Source organism: Diabrotica virgifera, chromosome 6 (genome assembly GCF_917563875.1).
Source record: "Diabrotica virgifera virgifera chromosome 6, PGI_DIABVI_V3a".
Taxonomy (NCBI): Eukaryota; Metazoa; Arthropoda; class Insecta; order Coleoptera; family Chrysomelidae; genus Diabrotica; species Diabrotica virgifera.
Window position 1 is genome coordinate 79184087 of NC_065448.1, and position 10797 is coordinate 79194883.

General features: G+C 32.5%; 1 protein-coding gene across 1 annotated transcript; it reads right to left on the minus strand.

Annotated features, from left to right (window-relative positions):
• Positions 1 to 1476: 1476 nt before the first annotated feature.
• Positions 1477 to 6268, minus strand: LOC114335727 (zinc finger protein 239-like). Its single transcript, XM_050653405.1, has one exon. It carries the CDS (start codon positions 5710 to 5712, stop codon positions 4831 to 4833), a length of 882 nt encoding a protein of 293 aa, XP_050509362.1. The 5' UTR covers positions 5713 to 6268; the 3' UTR covers positions 1477 to 4830.
• Positions 6269 to 10797: the final 4529 nt, after the last annotated feature.

Here is a 10797-nt window from a genome sequence, read left to right on the forward strand (position 1 = left end):
TTATAGGGATTTACATAAAATTGACTACAAAATTAAGCAGAATTTGTAAAACTTGAATTTTATTTCGTTTTATGGGGTTTTAGAACAAGCAAAACTTTTTATCCAGAATGACATTTTTCGCTAAAATTGAAAATAAAAAAGTTTTTCCTCTTGGGCACCACAAACGTGGACACACTGTATACAGATTATACAACATATGACAGAAGCTTGAAACAAATGACAATCGATGAAAAGCCCTATAGCTTCGAGTTATTTGGAATGTCTACAACACCATCTAAGAAATTAGTTGACGTTTTGAGTATATTTACCTAATAAGTTAATCTGCTAATTTATTTTTGTTTAATTTGAATTTTGGTTTTTTTAAATGCAACCCATCATTTGTAAAGGTTGACATTATACCTACTTTTGTAAAAATGGTATATCTGCAAAATAAAATAAATAAATTTATGGATTCTGGCTCAGAGACAGATTCCAGAACACTGCACAAATGTTTTAGAATTTGCTCCCTAGCTAGGTAATTAATAGTTCGCAGTTAATTATTTAATTACTTTATTCTTCAGTAAGAACTAAAACTAAATATACTATTATGCATTATTTAATAAGAACACAGACAAGTTCACAAGCAGTTAACATCATTTTGGTAATGATAGTTTACAACTAAGTACAGTCAAACCTGCCATATCCGGATCAATGTAACGACAGACCGATCTGAATATGAAAAAATCCGGATATCAAGACCACTACTTCTTTTACAGTCTCTGAAACGTTTTCTCCTTCATACATTCCAGTTATCAACGCCGTCAATAACTTTCGTCGAGAGACACGTTTTATAGACTCTATAATACATTATTTCGCCATCTTTTAGTTCTTCTTTTAGTGCGTTGTTTAACAGCAGGACTGCCTTTCTCGGTAGATCCGGACGGCGCAGAACCGTCCGGATATGGGGAGGTCCGGATATGACAGGTCCAGATATGGCAGGTACTGTACTGTACATACATTTTATTCAAGCCATACACATATTAAATTCATTGAAACACATGTTAACATGTGTACAACCTAAGCAAATTGTATGAAGAGTTTATCCCAAACCCTTCTTTCAGTGCATCATAGTTTGTCTAGTTTGTCAGATTCGCTCTAACACATTAAGAGGAAACAGTAGCGATCAACAGGTAGCGAAAACGCGTTCCAAGATTGCGGGTGTAATTTTGAATATTTTTTCGAGATATTTGGCACACATATTCGTAATATAATAAAGAATGGCGGTACAGAGCCCAATTTAAAAAATATATTAATATGTGAAAATTACTCTGTAACTAAATATAATATTAAAAAACGAGCCTGTACCGCCATTAAGAAGAACAAAAAAATACACTTTCTTCAAATAAACTTTTTTATTGGATGCCTAGATTTTGTGTCATTTTGGAACTACTAAAATTTTTTATTTCATTAGTAGTTCCAAAATGACACAAAATCTAGGCATCGGATAAAAAAGTTTATTTGAAGAAAGTGTATTTTTTTGTTCTTCTTAATGTCGGTACAGGCTCGTTTTTTTAATATTGTATTTAATTACAGAGTAATTTCCACATATTAATATATTTTTCAAATTGGGCTCTGTACCGCCATTCTTTATTATATTACGAATACGTGTGCCAAATATCTCGAAAAAATATTCAAAATTACAGCCGCAATCTTGGAACGCGTTTTGGCTACCTGTTGATCGCTACTGTATCACCTTAAGCTCGAAGTGACAGAAAAAAACGTATGTCAATGATTATTATAAATAGAACTTTGAAAATTATGTATTCGTTGAAGAGTATTTCCATATTAAAGCGACTAAAGATATATTGGTTAACAATTACAATACTCTAAACTCTAAATAGACATCCAATCCATGATGCGAATAAAGATAATTTGAAACAAAAGTAATCTATTGTGACAGTACTTTCACAATGTTAACAGGTAAAACAATTATAATTCTAGGTTAGTATTTGTCAACAAAGTAAATATAAATATTTTATGTCATTGACATATTCAGACATTCTATAGTGAAATTTTATTCTATATTTATTTATGTTTTCATTAAAATATTTTAAATATTAATATTCTGGCAAATATTTATATAAATATTAATATTACCTTTTCATTTACATAACTAAAATGTCATGCAGTGATTCACTATATTCTGAAAATCATATAGGAAGTCAAAATTAATGACACACTGAAAGAAGAGTTTGGGATAAACTGTATTATACTTAGTTGTAAACACACTTAAAGCACGTGTCATGTGAACTTGCATTACAAGTGAGACTTGACTTGTAGGACAAGTTCACCAGAATCAGAATCACTGTAGCACAGAATAAATAACCGCACAGAAGCGAATCTGACTGTCGTTTCCATTGATTTTGTTGGGACCGAAATATTTGACCTTGTGCACCAGTTACAGAATAGAACTTGATGTTCTAAGGAATAGACCATTCCAAATTAGGTAATATTTTTGACAAGTAGTTATTAATTAAATATGAAATATAAAATTTAACTATAAAATATAAAACAAAACATACATAAATATAATTTGACTATAAACAACTGTCACGTCAGTAGCAAAAGTGAGGTTGCACCAGTTACGTTGACACATGAGCATGAAAATTATGTTACCGTTTTCGGCAGGAGTTTCGCTTCTGAGTGGTTATTTATTCTGTGACTGTAGTCTTTTTAAATCACCGGCTTCACTAAACTTCTTAAAACAAACACATTTATAAGTATAGACATATCGATACATTTTTGGCAAAGTAACTTAGGTGCCATTTTTGGCAAATCATGTTTTTCCATTAAACTAACGCTATTATTGTTTAGAAGATACTGCCAAAGTGTAATATGCCTATACAATATGTTTAAAGTAATTCTAGGCTTACTACACTTTGGCAATACCTTCTAAACCAGCGGTTCTCAATCTTTTTGAGTCATGTACCACCAAATATTTTTTTTATTATTTTTGGTACCACCTAACTGAAATACCTATTTAGCTAGGTGATCTAATTAACTATAATAGTGGTGCTGATTTTGGCTGTTCTTGCGTTTTGTGTACCACCTCAAATAATGATATGTACCACCAGTGGTACATGTACCACAGTTTGAGAACCGAAACAATAATAGCTTTACTTAGTTTAATGGAAAAACATGATTTTCGCCAAATATGTCACTTACGTTACTTTGCCAAAAATGTATCGATATAATCTTGCCTGCAAAGGGAAAATAGTATATGTGAAAAAAATTGATTTTTGTTGCCACCGAAACTGGGTTATTTTTTCGGCTCTTTCTTATGCTATTTTTAGTTTATTTCTATTTTATTTAGTTTTGAAAATATGACATTGGTAAAAGTAACATGAGTATGTGTACTTGCATCTCTCCTATGGTTAAACAGTATATTCGACAAACTCTACAAAGGCAGAATTATTATGTTATATCTGTTTTTTAAACTCTAATGGTAAAACACAATAATATGTGGTATATCAATGGTCTCATTCTAATACCCCGTATCTGCAAAAAAAAACTGAATTTCCGATTTTTGTGGCAAATGATTAACAAAACAGTTATCCATCGATACACAAAACCCTGATCTAAACAAAAAATTCTAGGAACCTCTAATACCAAACAGGTCATCTAATACTACTCAAACATACCAAACAGGTCATCTAATACTAACTTCTTTTTGCAGATACAGGGTATTAGAATGAGACTGTCGATATGCTGTTATACAGTAGGATGACCAATGGAAATTTTTATCTCCCCAGACGGTATATACTCTTTTGATTTAACAGTAACTAAGGTAAACCAGTATATCGTCAGTGATTTGACAACTCCTATCTGCTTTTTCACGAATTTTGTAAGAGAGAATTCAAACTTTTTTTAGGGTCACCTCCTGTTTTCATATATTTTTTGACTTGTTTTATAGTAAATTTAACTATCTATTTACTACAAAACAAGTTAAAACTTACATATGAAAACAGGAAATGACCCTAAAAAAAGTTTGAAATCTCTCTCACAAAATTTATGAAAAGGCAGATAGGAGGTATTGTCACATCACCGACGATATGCCACTTTACAAGCCAAATTATATTCCAAATTTCATTTGTCTAACTTTATAAATGACAAAATGGCACAGTAAATGAACAAAAAGTCATTTATATCAAAACTCATTTTTTCCACATATGAAGACCACAGGGAAAGAACTTGATAAGTCCAATTATTGACATTTGTCGTTTTTAATACCAATTTGTAGCTTTAATTACATAGTTTCTAAGAGTAACACAATACAGAGTAATAACTTGATAAGTGAAAAGATATAAGTGTTTAAAAAAACCCTGTACAGGAAAAGAACTTGACATATCCATTCCAAACAGGGAAAAACGTTGATAAGTCCATGTAATTAATATGCAATATATATTTAAAAAACTGAAGTGTAAACAACCACCAATATATCAATTTTTTTCTTTTTATTGGTAATTAATAATTGTATAATGTATTTCAATGTTTTAAAATCATAATCATATTTTTAATGTTAACTTTAAAATGTTCTCCTGAACAAAACCAAAAATGTGACATATCAAGTTATTTTCCTGTGGTCTTCATATATACTATTTTACTTTTGCAGGCAAGTAATACTAGATTTTACTCTACAATCTAAAACTATGGTGACTAAGTATGACAGAGAAAAACGTTTGTAGATATTTGGGGTAGGCATCTCTTTCTACTCGGCAGCAGTGGGAAAGTCAGGTTTCTTCAGTGTGCACTATCAAATATGTTTTCAAACTATTTGGTCGATTAAACATCTTAAAACTTACAAGTTTTTTCTCCAGTATGTGACCTTAAATGTTTTTTCAAATTACTTCCTGAAGTAAATTTCTTTAAGCAAATTTCACATTTGTGAGGTTTTTCTCCAGTGTGAACTTTTAAATGTGGTTTCAAACTACCTTTCCATGTAAACTGCTTAAAACAAATTTCACAGGCGTAAGGTTTTTCACTAGTGTGCACTCTTAAATGTGCTTTCAAACCTCCTGATTCAGTAAATTCCTTTAAACAAATTTCACACTTGTAAGGTTTTTCTCCAGTGTGCACTTTCAAATGTGATTTCAAACTAGTTGGTGTCCTAAACGGTTTACAACAAATTTCACACTTGTAAGGTTTTTCGCCAGTATGCACTCTCAAATGTGTTTTCACACTACTTGGTTGACTAAACGACTTAAAACAAATTTCACACTTATAAGGTTTTTCTCCAGTGTGTACTCTTAAATGTATAGTTAAATTACCTGCTTCAATAAACTGCTTAAAACAAATTTCACACTTATAAGGTTTTGCTCCAGTGTGCGCTCTTAAATGTGTTTTCAAGCTACCTGGTAAACTAAACCGCTCAAAACAAACTTCACACTTGTAAGGTTTTTCTCCAGTGTGCAATCTCATGTGTGTGTTCAAAGAACTTGTTTGGCTAAACTGCTTAAAACAAATTTCACACTTATGAGGTTTTTTTGTAGTGGGCACCCTCAATTGTGTTTCAAATAAATTATTTCTATCTTGATGTATTTCAGTATTTGTACTTTGTCTATTGGTTTCCTTCTGAATTTCACATTTAAAGCCATCTACAAGAGCATCTTCTAAGTCATTATACTCTATTTCTACTTTACAAGTCTCCTCACTAAATTCTTGCTTTACTTCCATTTTATTACACTTGATTTTACTTATTGAACAAATACGGAATTTGACACCGAAAAAGAAATAGCGAAATCACCATATAAACTCTATAAAAAAACTATTTGAGTTACCTACGGATAACGGAAACGGATATCCTACATTCGCTCTCGCGAGATTTTTTTTGACACTGACGTTAGTAATTTCTTTTTTGAAAAATTCAGTTGTCAGAAGTGACTGGAAATTACTACAAAACCAACGCACCTGCTCATATCCAATATTATTAATAGTAAACAGACATAAAAATACATAAACCTTACGCCAATCAATATTTATTTATTTAAACCATTATAATGTATTGATAGCAAATGAGAAAATTATTTATTGTACAAAATAAAAATATTTTGTAGAAATAAACTTCACAAAATTTTATGAGTTTAGTAGACACTCCCACTATTTCTAATAATTCTTCTTTTTTTAATGAAAGATTAAGTTGATTCGAGTTGATTTTAGCAGTTAATAGTGTGAGGTAGGAATTTTTGTGTTGTACGTTTCCTATAGGGCTTTTCATTCACAGTCATTTGTTTCGAGCTTCTGTCATGTGTCACATAATATTAATATATCTACGTCATACGTTATTGGTATATACAATGATACAAACCAAAGATGTATGGCGTAGATATATTAATATTATGTGACACATGACAGAAGCTCGAAACAAATGACAATCGATGAAAAGCCCTATTCCGAATGTCTCAAAAAAAATCTCGCGAGAGCGAATATAGTATATGGTGCGTGTATTAAGGGCGCTTTACAGCTTGCAATTCTACCTGCAAGACGCAAGAAAGTTGCCTAAAGGCATGCGCAGTATGTCGTCAGTTGATTATTGCATGCAACTTCTTGCAATTGCGCGATAATCGGTTTGGTGCCATGTTTTCTGCAAGTTTTCATGCAAGTCTAGGGGAATTTGATTTTTCCACAATATCAAATGTCATTGACGACACGGATTCACGAATACATGCCGATCAGCTGTTTTCTGTTTGTGAAATATATCAACGATGGAAATGAATGAATATAATGAAATGGCACTTTCTGAGATTCTATAATTATTGTAAATTGTATATTAAGCTACGGAAGCTCTCTCTCCTCTAGCTAAGTACCGTAGGACAATAATTAATTTGTGTTTCGCAGAAATAGTATTTCGAAATATAGATTTCTTTGTAATTGTTCAATTTTTCCCAAGGGTTTATTAAAATGTACATTCATTCCTAGAAAATTAGAGTCATTTTCATCATCTTCTGTTGGAGATACATTATTACCCCTCTTCTTGTCCAACTAAAGGCCGCGTCCCACCATCAAATAATTTGATCAAACTGGTTTGAGCAAACTGAAAGTGACAGTTAGTGACGTCACATCCTGAGTGTTCATTGTGGATAATAATGAAAAATTTTAATTTTAAATAAAGTACAAACAAGTTAGACAACTCAATTCAAAAAATTTGATCAAACTAGACTGATAGTGAGAGCACAGATTTTTAGAATTTCAAAAAAACTGCAATTGTGACGTCACTTTGACGTACTTCCCGAGTTTGCTCAAACTGTTTGATCAAATTATTTGATGGTGAGACGCGGCCTTAAGATCTTACTCACCATCTCCGATCTCGAAAAGGCTGGCTGCAGCAATAATAATACTTAAAGTTGCTGCTACCGCCTTTTTCCTTTTATATTTGGTTATTTCTGATAGTCTTGGCATTTCGAAATTTACCAAGTTAAATAAACAGCAATAAAGTAATTAAAAACAACAAAAGTTTATAAGTTAGGTTAAGGGTAAAACTTTCAAATTGCATGCAAGCCGGGTTGCAAGCTGTAAAATACCATGCAATAGACTTGCATGAAAGTCTTGCATGCAAGAAATTGCAGCAAGTTTTCTTGCAAGCTGTAAAGCGGTCTTTAGGTGGAAAACACGAGGCAACAACGAACAACAAAACAAAATTCAAAATTAAAAAACAAACTGCTAACTGCAAATAACAAATGATGAATGACAATGACTAGTGACAGTGGGATAGGACCAAGGTTAATAGATTGGGCGTAGGTTGTCTCGTAACTATAGACCAATCAAATGCTCGCTTTTTAAAGGCGGGAAATACGTCACCCGTATGACACTTTTGAAATTGTCATAAGTTTCAATGCTAATAAAAGGTTCAAAAACTTAGGTTTTGCAATATATTTTGGGTATAGATATATTAAGTGGTTTTTATATTATATCAATTTTTCCCTTAAAAATCAATAGTCTGCTGACAAAAAATAGAATTGATTTGAAGAAGATTTAACATTTATTGTGTGTTTTAAATGCAGATAACAGTTCAATTCGCACAAAAACCCAAAACAAAAAGTAGAAAAAGTTTATCAAAATTACAATGTACTTACTTATTATGGTTTTACTGGAATGTACAGCATTTTTATCATGTAGTCATGGGAAAAAACTAATAATATAAATAATTTATTTTTAGATTTAAATACAAAAAATTACTTGTCCTTCAAACATTAATCCATTAAAAATGTACCATATATACGTATTAATTAAAAATTAAACAAATAAACAATATTAAAGAAAATTATATAGAAATATTCGTAAACGCAACCACAACATAAAAAAGACGGTTAGGTTTGAACCACAAACAAAAACTGTCAAGTGTCAACCTTGACTTTATCGTACGAGTGACGTAGTCCTTCCCCTCCCCCACGCTGCGCCAACATAGTTATGAGACAACCTACCTCCTATCTATGAACCTTGGGATCATAGAGTTATATATTAGCATAGAGAGAGTGTCATTCAGAGCGAAGTGACGACACCATCTTTTTTATTTGGATTAGTGCTGTTTCACTCTTACGCATAGTAAAGCTGCTACAGTTGTCCTCCTCTTCCGTGCCTATATTCACACTGAATGTCATCGTAGATTTTCGATACAATGTGTTAGAAAGAGATGCAGCAAACCAGTCCATGAGATCTTGTCGTCAGGAAGTGCGGAAGGTAGGCTCCCTCTATGTTAATATATACCTCTATGCTTGGGATAGGATAACCCTGGGTGTTTTTTATATACCAATAACGTATGGCGTAGATATATTAATATTATGTGACACATGACAGAAGCTCGAAACAAATGACTGTGAATGAAAAGCCCTATATTAATATACTCGAATTATACAAAATGCGAGAGAAGCTCGAAACAAATGACAATCGCTGAAAAGCGCTATGTTTGTTGTACTAAGTTGTGATGTCAGTCACAACGATGACCTCCCATGGATTTCTGCTGAACTAGTTTTTAGGATGTTTTCAATGTCAAACGCTAAGCGCACATGCATTTGAAACAAGTAGGTAATATTAATTTTTTATTTTTACATCTTTTTTACAAATATTATATATGTTACAGTTCAAGTTGATTCTCAGTTAGTGTTGACTATTTCTACTTCAAGTCGGTGGTGTCATGGTGCCGGAACGCCGTTCCGGCACTGGTTAAGAAAAGAAAAAAAAATAAATAGAGAATTTAGGATTTGTAAATAAAACACGGATTATAGAAAACATAGTTATATACATTTTAAAATATGCAGACGTAGGTAACTTGTATTAAAAAAGCATAGAGTAATATTTTACTTGTAAAAAAGTTAAAGTGCCTTCCGGCCCTGCTAATTTTGCTGTGACACCACTGGTTCAAGTCAGCTAAAACGAGCAGTAAGATTTGAAAAATTTAATTCAACTTTTACTAGCTGAAGTAGACTCTTCCTAGCCCTTGTTGGTAAAAGTAGATCGCAGGAAAAATAGAATCAACTCTTACTAGTTTGAGTTGAATATTCCTGGATCGATTCAGTAAATGTAGAACATATAAGTTTAATCTCACATGCTCACAACTGCTTATCATGATTTGAACATATCCAGTAACATTTAATTTCTAGAATCGGTTGTTTGTGTGAATCAACTCTTACTAAATGGCACTGGGAAGAGTATACTTTTTCTAGTTGGGGTCTACTTTTACTAGTAAATGTTAAATAAAAATCTTCATTTTAGATTTATAATCAATTTTTACTAAAACCAGCCGTTTGAGTTGACTCGACCTAGGAATAGTCAACTCCAACTGGATAGGACTGTAAAGTCACGTATCCATACAAGGATGAACCCAGCTCCATGAACCAGCTCGAATGGATACGGTATGAGCTCCCCTACATATACACCTAAACCGGTTGAATCGAAAAGGATGATCGCCGAACGGGGTTCACTGAAGACCGCGTCCCACCATCAAATAATTTGATCAAACTGGTTTGAGTAAACTGAAAGTGACAGTTAGTGACGTCACATCCTGAGTGTTCATTGCGGATAATAATGAAAAATTTTAATTTTAAATAAAGTACAAACAAGTTAGACAACTCAATACAAAAAATTTGATCAAACTAGACTGATAGTGAGAGCACAGATTTTTAGAATTTCAAAAAAACTGCAATTGTGACGTCACTTTGACGTACTTCCTCAAGTACGTCAAGTTTGCTCAAACTGTTTGATCAAATTATTTGATGGTGAGACGCGGCCTTGACGTATCCACTATGTGGAGCTGCTACACTGAGCGGGGTTCGCCCTTGTATGGATACGTACTGTAAAGACCGCGTCCCACCATCAAATAATTTGATCAAACTGGTTTGAGCAAACTGAAAGTGACAGTTAGTGACGTCACATCCTGAGTGTTCATTGTGGATAATAATGAAATATTTTAATTTTAAATAAAGTACAAACAAGTTAGACAACTCAATACAAAAAATTTGATCAGACTGATAGTGAGAGCACAGATTTTTAGAATTTCAAAAAAACTGCAATTGTGACGTCACTTTGACGTACTTCCTCAAGTACGTCAAGTTTGCTCAAACTGTTTGATCAAATTATTTGATGGTGAGACGCGGCCCTAACATATACAACATCTACACCAACTTTTATTAAAAGGTGAAGATTCCATGTTCATAATTTTATATTGTCCAATAATTAATTTCTTCTTCTTCTTCTTCCTTCTTGTATGTAGGCTTTAAAGCCTGTTTCTTCTTCAATATTATCCTCCTAAATTGTTTAGGTTATCGC